The sequence below is a fragment of the Elaeis guineensis genome, chromosome 7 (genome assembly GCF_000442705.2).
Source record: "Elaeis guineensis isolate ETL-2024a chromosome 7, EG11, whole genome shotgun sequence".
Taxonomy (NCBI): domain Eukaryota; kingdom Viridiplantae; phylum Streptophyta; class Magnoliopsida; order Arecales; family Arecaceae; genus Elaeis; species Elaeis guineensis.
The window spans coordinates 78,952,172-78,963,247 of record NC_025999.2 but is presented as its reverse complement, the minus strand read 5'-3'; the positions used below and the strand labels follow the sequence as shown (position 1 = coordinate 78,963,247).

General features: G+C 38.3%; 1 protein-coding gene across 6 annotated transcripts; it reads right to left on the bottom strand.

The window, feature by feature from the left end:
• Positions 1-205: 205 nt before the first annotated feature.
• LOC105033188 (GTP cyclohydrolase 1) lies at positions 206-9,526 on the bottom strand. 6 transcript variants are annotated; one of them, XM_073261194.1, is made up of 3 exons: positions 8,890-9,526; positions 4,562-4,667; positions 206-1,796 (listed from the first exon to the last, which is right to left on the bottom strand). In XM_073261194.1, the coding sequence occupies exons 1-3, from the start codon at positions 9,122-9,124 to the stop codon at positions 557-559; spliced, it is 1,581 nt and encodes a 526-aa protein (XP_073117295.1). In that variant the 5' UTR covers positions 9,125-9,526; the 3' UTR covers positions 206-556. The 6 variants fall into 6 exon arrangements, with proteins under 6 accessions (XP_073117295.1, XP_019702130.1, XP_073117297.1 ...); XM_019846571.3 differs by having other exon boundaries at positions 206-1,803; positions 4,611-4,667; positions 8,890-9,525; XM_073261196.1 differs by having other exon boundaries at positions 206-1,803; positions 8,890-9,022.
• Between the last annotated feature and the right edge of the window lie 1,550 nt (positions 9,527-11,076).

Sequence of the window (11,076 nt, the reverse complement as noted above, 5' to 3'; positions counted from 1 at the left end):
TTAATCTGGATCACCCATAAGATAAACTTAATCTAATTGAGTTCTTATTGATATGTATTTAGTTTAGCCAAATTATCAGGCAGCAAAATCTTCTATAGAGATCCAGCAACTATTAGAATTAACTGACAATACTTCTGAAAAGAATTACTGAATTAAACTTAAATATAATAAAACAAGTGTTGCCCATTTTTTTCACTTTCCTGTATGAAGGAATCATTAACTTGATAAGAATGCATTATATTTTAAGAAAGTAATACATCAGGGAAAAAAATTTGAAGTTCTTCATCATTCTTATAGATTTTGGTAACAACAGCGCATATCAAACCTCATGCTGTTTCTCCCATGCCACACCCTTCTGCTCCTAGAATGACAGACTTCTTCTGGTTGCTGCTCAGGTGCATCGAACAAAAAATTCAAGGAAATTAAAAATTATAATCATTCATGCTAGTTGGAGAAAATCTCCACTCACAAATTGAACCTGCCATGCCCATATAAATGTGGACAGGGAAAAATGTTGACCATAATCAGATCAAAACTCTGAAATAACAAAACAAGATCATCCACCTGATGCAGTACTGTTCGAAATAGTCTGAAGAAACAATGCCTTGGCAGCAGGATCAGTTGAAAACTGACCCATAACAGCAATTGTTGCCGTGCTACTTCCCACCTTCTCAATCCCTCTAGATATCATACAAATGTGGTTGGCTTCTACAACCACCATCACTCCCCTACGGAAAACAACATGAACTGCCTCCGCTATCTGCCTCGTGAGCCTCTCTTGCACTTGGAGTTTGCAACCATAGTAATGAACCATTGACTGAAAAATGGACCGCTCGATATGTTTGCCTTCTTCCTCGTCAAAGTAGCCTATGTGCACCACTCCATGGAATGGCAGTAGATGATGCTCGCACTGAGAGCAGAAAGGCAAATTCAACACAGAATGAATATGACATTGGCTATTAACAACATCTCCTGTCTTATGCAAACACAATTTACCAAGATTGAAACCATTCATCTTAAAGTCCAGGTTAGAGCTCTTAAAATTCATCAGCCACTGCACATAACGGTAAGGGGTGCCAATGAGTTCTTTCCTCATTGGGTCTTCACCAAGGGAGTAGAGAATTGAGGTTACCGCAGCAACCATGGCAGCATAAGCATGCCCTGGCTTGGAAGAAACCTTACCATTATTGGGACTTTTTGTGCTATGCCCATTGCATAGAGGCACTTCCAAAGACCTTGATGGGCACCAAGACTGAACAGGAAAGCAGCTTTTACTGCCCCCTTCCAAGTTTATACCCCTGAACTTCAGAAGAGCTAAGAAATCATTCCAGAAAGAGTTACCCTTAACCTCAAAAACTCCAGAACTAGAACAGACTGATGCCTGTACCCAGCCCTGCATGTCCGATTTGGAAAGATGTTTTGGGTTGGGATTGCACCTTAGAACTTCTGGAAACTGGATGTGCCAGCACTGAAGAGCAACGGCCACACCAGCCGGGTTGATGCTGTTCTGCAGTGCAGCACAGATATCATCAGACAGCCTCTGTGGGTCTTGAAGCCTCTTAGCAAAGACATCTGCAACCCTAGAAAGCTTGCTTAGGCCAACAACTCGTTGCCCTGATGGGACATAACCAACATGGCACTGAATGCTAAATGGAAGCAGGCAAGACTCGCAATACGAGAACAGGCTGATTTCTCGAACAACCACCAGCCCACCAGCTCCTCCTGCATGACCTGTCCCATTGTCCAAACCAGCTTCAGGAAACAGAGCACCTTGAACAATGTCCTTCACCTTTTGTCTGTAACCTAAAGCAAAAGTGATCCGAGTCAATGGATCTGCTGAAATGATCTCAAATCGAGCTTTTCTCTTTAATCAGTAATGACACATAATTACACAAAATACTTTTTGAATAATAAATAAGATGCAACATGATACACCTACTAGGAGGCATTCACTAGCAGCATTATGCTCCTGCATGTTTGATACATTTAGCATTTATCATGCTCATTAACATAGCGTGTAAATAAAATAGACATCTTAATTCCACTATCATATTATTAAAAAAACATAGCCACCAATAGTTGACCTTAATAATTTAATCAAATGACTGCAATCCAAAGATCACAACGATAATACCAATGTCATATTTCCCTCTTAAAATTATAGATTGGATGGTAAACAGAAAACAAATGCTTATAGCCTGAGACTTCTAAAAATTAGGCTATTGAAACAGAGGTAAGCTTTATATTTGAAGCATATTTTACAGACTGCCCGATGGTAAGGAAAGACGATAGAATAAAGTTACATTGTTGTCCGTCTTCCAACTTTTACCGACACAAATTCCACCCTACAATTCTCATACGGTCTAGTTGTGCCTCAGCTTAAGGGGAAGAAGATGCCTTGGGTGGGATGGGCATGGTTTTAGGTACTGAAATGTGGAAGCAAGATAGGTGATGGTGCAGGTACAGCAGAAGAAATATGTAAAAGTTAAAAAGGACTCCTTTGATCACAGGGTCTGTTTTGTTGCTAATAAGAGGCAAGATAAAAATACTTAAATTCTTAAGATATAGTTGAATTATGAATATAGATTTGCTTTCTTGCTATTTTTCCAAAATTACTATCTTCTACCCAAGAAAATTATGGCCCTTCAACAGAACTTTTGCCCTTGTTTTCTCCTTATTTTTCTTTCCCTGCATTTTCTTTTCATTACTAAATGATTAGATAAAATAATACCATCCAAATAACTTTCTTTTCACTCACTTCTGTGGCAACCAAACTTGTTGTGACTAGGGATGGCAAAATCGACTTAACCCGATGGGTATGCACCTTACCCAAACCCGGTCAACCCAAAAAATAGGGTTTGACCGGATTTGGGTTCGGGTTTGGGTAAAATCTGAAAACTGTAGCACGGATATAGGTAGGGTATGGGTAGTGCTGTTTTCTACCCAAATTCGAACTCGACCTAAACCCATGGGTATGGGTAATATCCGAACCCATACCCGAATACATATGTTTATAATTCTATTTTGGTAATTCTGTTTTGGTTGATAATATACATAAAATTATTTTGATTATTTATATGTTCAATGTTGAATTGTAATTCTATTTCTATGTTTGATTTCTATAAATCTGGACTTATAAATTATATTCCATGTTGAATTGGTAATTTTGTTTTGATTGATAATATGCATAAAATTATTTTGATTGTTTATTTTTTTGGGTATGCGATAGGTATGGGAAAATGGATTACCCGTGGGTATCCCCGAACCCATTGGGTATAAGGATGGGTATCCTTTTTCTTATCCAATCAAGTATCGGGTAGGGTTTGAATATAGGGTATTAAGTTCGGATTTGGGGATAGATAGTACAATACTCAACTCAAACCCTACCCATTGCCATCCCTAGTTGTGACTCCTATTCTGCTATACATTTCAGGAGGATTTGGCAACAGAATTTTACAAATATAATTGTAGATATGCAACAATAAGCATGAATGTAATTTTGCTTCCAATCCTATGGTAACACATGGAGAGCAACTAAACTGAAAGTCATAATAAAAGGAAAAAGGTATGAGAGATATTTTGATACAAGACACAGATGATGCATGAATGCATGGAACAACCAAGGGAAAAGATTGTGTTAATTTGATTTCTTGTTGTCCCAAACCTGCATGCAGGACATTATTGATCAAACTTTAAGATTAAAGGCAAGAAACATGCATTTTTAGTTAACATATAGATGAAATTCAGCATAAGGTAAATGTAGAATAAACATAACACCAGCAGAGATCAAAGATAACAGAAGAGAAATCTTTTTTTTTTTTTTTTGGTGAGGTGTGGGGTGTTGGTGGAGGACCAAACCTGGCTTAGAAACAAATCCTGTTTTCCTTCCAAATAAACCCTGCAGGATGATCTTTCTTCCAACCCTAGAAGACCTCTTTACAGACTTTTAAGATTTTACTTACAACTAGGACCCTTAAAATAAGAAAGAAAATCTCCTATGGAACTTGGCAACCAACCCTTACCTATTTGTTTAACACCAATTAATATCTTGAAAATATAGGATCTAAAGTATGCCTACCAACCACTTGTCAACTTTATCTCCTAAAAGAAACAAAAGAGGAAAGCTTCAAGCATTTGTCTAAGAATTGAAGTTTCAGTTTGTATTGATCTATCCCGTTCATCCTAGATCAGACTTGCAGACATACGGTCCTAGCAAGAGTCCACGATCCTGATACATGAAAAACTGGGTCTCCCTAGCTGGTAATGACTAATATGAACTATGACAGTGACCAGGATGTCTGATACCCATCATACCAACAGTTGAGACAGCCTGACATCCTGGTAATTCACAGGGCTGCCTTCTTTTTCTTTTGATTTTTTCTTTTATTTTTTTGTTTTTAGCTTCTATTTCAAGGCTTTTAAGGTTTGATTATGTCATAATATAGGATTAGGGAATATTTTTCGGGTAATAAGTGGGGTTATGGTATTGATACCAAGTTTTTTGATTTTTGAAATAAAAAAGGCAACAAAATATGTGGCGCAGCAATCACTAGGTTTTAACCTGACTGATCTTTGAAGAGCCAAATGCCAGCAATAAAAACTGGATCTACCTCTTTTCTTTCTTCCTTCCTTCTCTCTGTCTTCATCTTGCATGTGAAGCAAACAGCCTAAAGAAACACCATCCCAATACTGATATCAACACTATAAACTTAATCACCGACTTCAAAAACTTCTCTATTATGACAAAGCAACCCAAGAAAACCTCTAAACAATCATTAAATACAATAACAGAAAAAAAATGGCATTCCACTGAATTACCAAGATGTCGGGCCATCACAAGTGTTGATATGGTACCACCTCGCTAACACATGATACAGGGTCCAAGACCAAGCTTTGAAACCTTGCATTGGTCACTGCTAAGGGTACAATAGCATAAATCATGCCATAAACAATTGTCTTTGAAAGAAATACTTCCAACATTAAAAGATCCCACAATATTATTAGTTGATCAAATATTGAAAAGACTCAAAAAAGTGCACTTCTCTTCACAAGATGAGTATAGAATCATGAATTTAGTTTTTAGTGTACAGCTTACAACATTTTATTAGTGATAATCTTGTCACTTAAAGGTGTGATTTACTACAAGATCAAACACTCCTATCAATTCCTTGGCTCTTGATAAGATACCCATGCAACAGACCTTCCAAACAAGCTGAACTGACCTTTCTTGCTTGTTATCCGAGCATGCTTTTTCTTTCAATCCATCCACATAGTACATCTTGCTTACTAGGGGTTTTCCGATCATATGACAACACTTTACTCAAGTGTTCAGCACATCAACCATCCTACAACTGACATTTGCTCATCATCCAGTCAAATTGGTACCTGATTTTATGTGAGAGAATACTGGGATCTGTGAAGATCCTAGCAACAACTCCATGACGCCCTTTAATAGTTAAAAGGTTGTGAAATATACAATTAAAAGGTGTGTTTAATTAGTAATGTTTTCTTGAGCCTGAATAAAGTTTAGTCCAGCTTGAAGGCAAGCTAAAATGTGATTGAAGTGTTTGATGAAAATTAGTTAAGACCATGATTCTGGATTCTCAGTTGAAACTCCAAAGGAAAGAAAAAAAAAAAGGTCACCTTCTACTTGAACCAATCCAAAGTCATGGTAAATTTCAAAGTTCTGACCCAAATAAATTTACATGACCAAGTTAACTGTATATACATTAAAAAAGAAAAGCACTATGCCTTTTTTAGCATTCCATTTCTTCAAATCTCATGAAGCATTTTATCAAGATTAAACTGCAAGAGTTTTGGCATATTTGGAAGCAATGCTATAATGGGTCTCTAAAAAAAATAAGAGAAGTCTATTTTCAACAGAGGATTGGGTATCCTAGTGCTTGAATCTCATAAAATACTTAGACTGTTATGTGGTATTTTGCTATGAACAACAAAATGATAACTTATACTCTCAAATGACTTGAATTTTCTTTCCCAGATGAAATTGCCAAAATGATACACCTGAAGGTCCATTGATAATCTTCAATAAGATGCTTCATTATTTTCTTAGCTCATGATTTTATTTGATATTCCTTTTTTGATGCATTGACACTGCCTGAATTCTTTATAACTTTTTTGGTTGACGCTACCAAAACTAGAGATGAAACTACCAACACAGCTGCCAGAACCAAAACTCATGAGCCTAGTCAATGATGAAACCAAGTCTTTTTAGCCTCTAGCAAACCCAATTTAGTGGAGTACAAAGTGATTGGTTTTGCCCAAACTGGTCTAACCTACCAGCTTAAGAAGCAAAATGGAATAGCATCATTTACTTGTATTTTTCTTGGTAACTGCAAGTGCTTTTTTGTCATTTATATTATATTTGCATGTCTTTATATAGCTTTACAAACTGTAAATAGAAGATATGTCACAGAGTTTGATGGTGAATGGAAATATTAATTTTAGCATACGTGATGCTTGATCTAAATTCTTCTTAGAATATTTAAACCCATTTAAAACTGACAAATTTTCATTTCTGGAAATAAATATTAAACAGATTATAAAGTTGTAGAAAATATCACAACTTAGTGGTGCTAGTCATAATAAAGGACAAGAAAGCGGGCAATTAATCAATGGTGTAATTAAATTGAAAGGAATAGAGAGAAGCTGAACGCAACATGCCCCACTACATAAAAAGAACACCTATAGGGAGGTGGACATGTGACTTTGTAAGCCCAGTTGAAGCCAAAAAAAAAATCTTCAACACTTAACATTTTTTATCACTAAAAGAAGGGTCTAAGTTGTCTGTTTGGTTTGCAACCGTCATTAAGATCGAAGGAAGGGAGAAAAGGCAGAAGAAACTCTAAGCATTGTTTTATAACCCTATCATTTCATGCTTTGCTGCTTGTATTGCAGATGGAAAATTAAAAATGAACTAGGGTGCCTTCTAGATGATAAGTGATAGCTTCCAAGATGAATCATAATATTCTATTGGAAATGTTAAAACAATGTCCAAAAAGCAACAAAGAACAAATGTAACAAACATTTTTCCTTGAAGATGACTGAAAATTCACTTAATTTCCAGATATATTTTCACTCATACATGTGCATCTTATAAATTCCCTAAGCAAAATCAATTCTACAGCATATATGAGTCGTTTCACAATATCCCCAAAATTGGCAAAGGAGCGCTTCCATATACCTCATGAAAATCATTCCCTACAGCCCTTGATTCATTAAAAGAAAGTTAGTGGTTCTCTTGTTGTTTCTGGGATGACTCCAGTGGCAAAAGAAAAAAATGACAAGAAAGGAAATTCCTTAATTATGGATCTGCCTATTCAGTTTGTGTTTCTTTCTGTCCAGGAAAGTCGGAAAAGATACTCATATACTGGAAAAGCATCACCATAAATTTTTATTGTATAGCCTATAAATGAAATCACAAATGTGAAGTTTTACTAAAAACTAATAACATGCAGTGCATTATACTTCAGTCGACTTTTACTTGTAAATCCTAATGCAACTAACTCACGGCCTTTCATCTCAGAGAGTTAATCGTTACAGTACAATTTACTGAATGGACTTCAGTTCAATGGAAAAAAAATTATTTTGTGTCATGCAAGTGATATGACTTGCAAAGATCTATGACTTGCAAAGATCTATAAATTACAGGTAGCTAACACTATATCACTCCCTCCACCAAACAAAAGGTACAAGTATATTGAGCTGTCCTTGAAACTCATTTCTTGCCAAAAAAAAAAAGTGTATTTTAGACACAAAAAAAAAGACATAACAATAAACAACAATCCTTTAGCCAACTATACACGGTTGGCATAACCAGCAAAAGAACCATGAAGAAGGATATCCTACTACTCCCACTTTTGACAAAAGTGAAACCTCTTAGTGGCAAGGATTCACACTACGTGGTCCCAAGAGGTAGGTAAGAGAATATAGTTTTACAAGTTGTCAAAAGTAGGTGTGTGAAGTATTGCTTTTGAAAGAAATATATGCGATGATGCCAAGTGTTTCGTCTGCAGCCGTGAATATACATTTTGACAATGACATGGTTTGACCGTTGGATGCTTGAAAAGGCTAGCTTAACCTAAAACGCTGGAACAAAGAATAGAAACATAGCAACCACTGAAAAATCTATCAAGATCATTGACCATCAATTTAGAAAAGTAAACAGAATTTGAGGAATGCACCACTAGATCTATCAAAACATCCTTGACCATAAGAAAAGGTCATGGACGCCTCTCATAAAGAAATAGTTCTTAGGGTAAGGGTAAAGAGTACGAAACAATCATACCCTAACAACAAAGAAAATTAATCTGCAACTGGTGAAAATGAGAAAAAATGAAGCCACCCAAAAAAATCCTCAACACTCAAATTAGTGCAAAGGATATGGTTGATAGAGAAAAAAACAAGCAAAATTCTATAAGTGACACCGATAAATAACTACTCATATGGATCCATTGAAGTGGTATAAATAAGCTCGAGTCTCCATTTTTTTTCTAATTTAGATAAACCGCGTTTGTAAGGAAGCGAAGGTCTGGTTTTCCTCACCGGGCCAACAAGCAACTACGAAAGTGGAACTCATGCAGAAATATAGCTAGAAATTCCAATCTCTATATGAAGAACACCGTAAAATCCATACCAAAATCCATAAGACAAACGACCAGGATTACCCAAACCCCGATAAATCAAAAACCTTACAAAATCGTACTTCAAAATTCCATCTTTTTCACATAAACCATGAAACCAACGTCGAAGAACAGCATAGGTTAAGCTAAAGATCTCACCTTTCTTAGATAAAACGAAGCACCAAGACGCAACAAAAAGATTCAGGGAAAAGAAACGAACAGATAAGCAGTACTAAGGAACGCGAACCTCTGGTGCCCTCCCGGAAGGCCTTGGCAACGCGGAGCGGCGTCTTTCTGAGCCCCTCCCGCTCGGGGTCCTCCCCCAGGCCTTGCAGAAGGACCCTGATGACCTCCTCGATGGCCCTCGTCGCCTCAGGCCTGGATCCCAATCCCGACCCGGCGTCCAGCTCCTCCTCCGGCTCGTCCAGCCCCACCCCGTTCTCCAGCTCCCCCTCGAACCGCGCCTCCTCCAGAGCTCCCATGCGCGGCCGCCCCGATCTCCAATAACAATCGAATCCAACCTAGGAAACCACACAGCCAGACAAGGAGGCCAGAGAGATAGCAAGGGGGAGAGAGAGAGAAGGTGGGCACAAGAGGTAGGGAGGGGCGGATTTGGAGAGGGATAGGGAGTTGGAAGGAGAGCCACCGAAAGAACGGAGGGATGGAGTTGCTCCTAGGGAGGTGTGGATCGACGTGGCCCCGGTGGTGTTTGTTTCTTTGTGAGAGGAGAGGAGGAGAAGGGGAGGGGATGAAGCCGTAAAAGTGTGCCCCCGCGGCGTCGTTTAGCAAAGAAGAATTGCTTGGCCGGGGTCTCCCGGCGGAAGGGGTTGAACGGGGGAGAGAGGGAGGCCAGTCATCTCGTCTCCTTCGTATGGACCAAGCATCGTGGGGCCCATAGATAAGCGATGAGGTAATTAGCATCGTGCACGCGGTGCAGGGTATAAGTTCTTATTGATGGGTTGGTAGGTGAATTTGGACGTTAAATTGATATTTTTTGGAGCGTTTGTTATTGTACCTTTTTTCTATTTTTTAAAAAATTATTGATAACTTATTACCATGCGGTGGTTATCGATTATGTATCTACTATTTATCGTTCATGCTAAAAAAAGATTCATCTTCCTTTGTACAAATCAACCGTCCGACCATTCATTGGCTGCTGTAAAATTACATTTGATATATTATTGGACAATAATAATTTAAATTATTTGATAATTTAAATTATCTATAATTTGAATAGATTAGTAGTAATGTATTACTGTATTTACTACATGCAGGTAATGTTGCAGTAAAATTACTGAAAATCTTGATGGACATGTTTGATTTGATAAGTAGATTATTGATAATATAACATCAAATTTTTAAAATATTTTTAAATTAAATTTATTAAAAAACACATCTCATACATAAAATTTTTAATTTTTCATAATAAAAAAATAAAAATATATTATATATTATAATATATATTATATATAATATATAGTATAATATAATATATTTTTATTTTTATTTTTTTTCCTTCCTTCTCCCACACGCCACAAGCCCCGACTGCTCTGGCCCCGACCCCCTCGGGAGTCGCATCTTCGGCACAGGCCCCAGCCGCTCGACCGTCCATGCCACCTCTTGCACCGTCCTCTGATCCCCCGACGAACCTGCACCTCGCATCTTTCGCAGCCACCTCCATCATTGCCTTTTCCCACCCGCACTGCCGCCCTCACCCGCACCGTCGGTCTCCTGCACCCCACCCCCTATTGACGTCCGAAACGGTGCCACCGGCGACGATTGGCATCGCTTGATCCCCCCGAGCCCAATCTTCCCCTTCCTCATATCAGATAAAAAAAAAGAGGGGAGGGGAGAAAGACACCGCCAGCTCCTCCATGCCGTGTCCTCCTTCTCCACGTAGTGACTGCAAATCGCCGTTCGGAGAGGCGGCGGCAACTCTGATGGCAACATCTGGGCAGCCGGTGGTGCCGAATGAGGCTTGCCGATGGCTTGGTTAACCAAACAAATGAAAAAAAGGAGAGAGAGGAGAGGTCGTCGAATCCCGCCTTGATCAGTATTTTTTCTTTGCTTCTCGATGGCTACCGATGGCTGGTGGTTGGGAGACAGCGGCGGCCCGCTGATTCATCGATTTTGGGACTACTGTCGATCGAATTTTATGGAGGGCACCAGTTTTGGCCCCCCTCTTTTTGTTGTTATCATGAGGAAGAAGATTGTCTGAATTTTTGAGGATATTTTTATCTAAAAAAATTATTACAAGATTACCAAATACGTGATAATCTGGATAGCCACCTCTTTTCTTAGTAATTCAGATTACCTAATGGGAGGTAATCTGAATTATCTGATAAGCTGGATTATCAATCCAAAAAGCATACCAAACGTGATAATCTGGTGAGGCCCCTTTAAATTGCAGCAATCTGAATAGATTGCTAGCTGT

What these genes read in the sequence shown, in the direction of transcription:
- LOC105033188 (XM_073261194.1), bottom strand. Translation starts at nt 9,124, where the DNA reads ATGGGAGCTCTGGAGGAGGCGCGGTTCGAGGGGGAGCTGGAGAACGGG. An exon ending in CTTCCGGGAGGGCACCAGAG is followed by an intron (nt 4,668 to 8,889) that starts GTTCGCGTTCCT and finishes GTGTTTCTTTAG; the next exon opens with GCTGTTTGCTTCACATGCAA. An exon ending in GCTCTTCAAAGATCAGTCAG is followed by an intron (nt 1,797 to 4,561) that starts GTTAAAACCTAG and finishes TTTAGGTTACAG; the next exon opens with ACAAAAGGTGAAGGACATTG.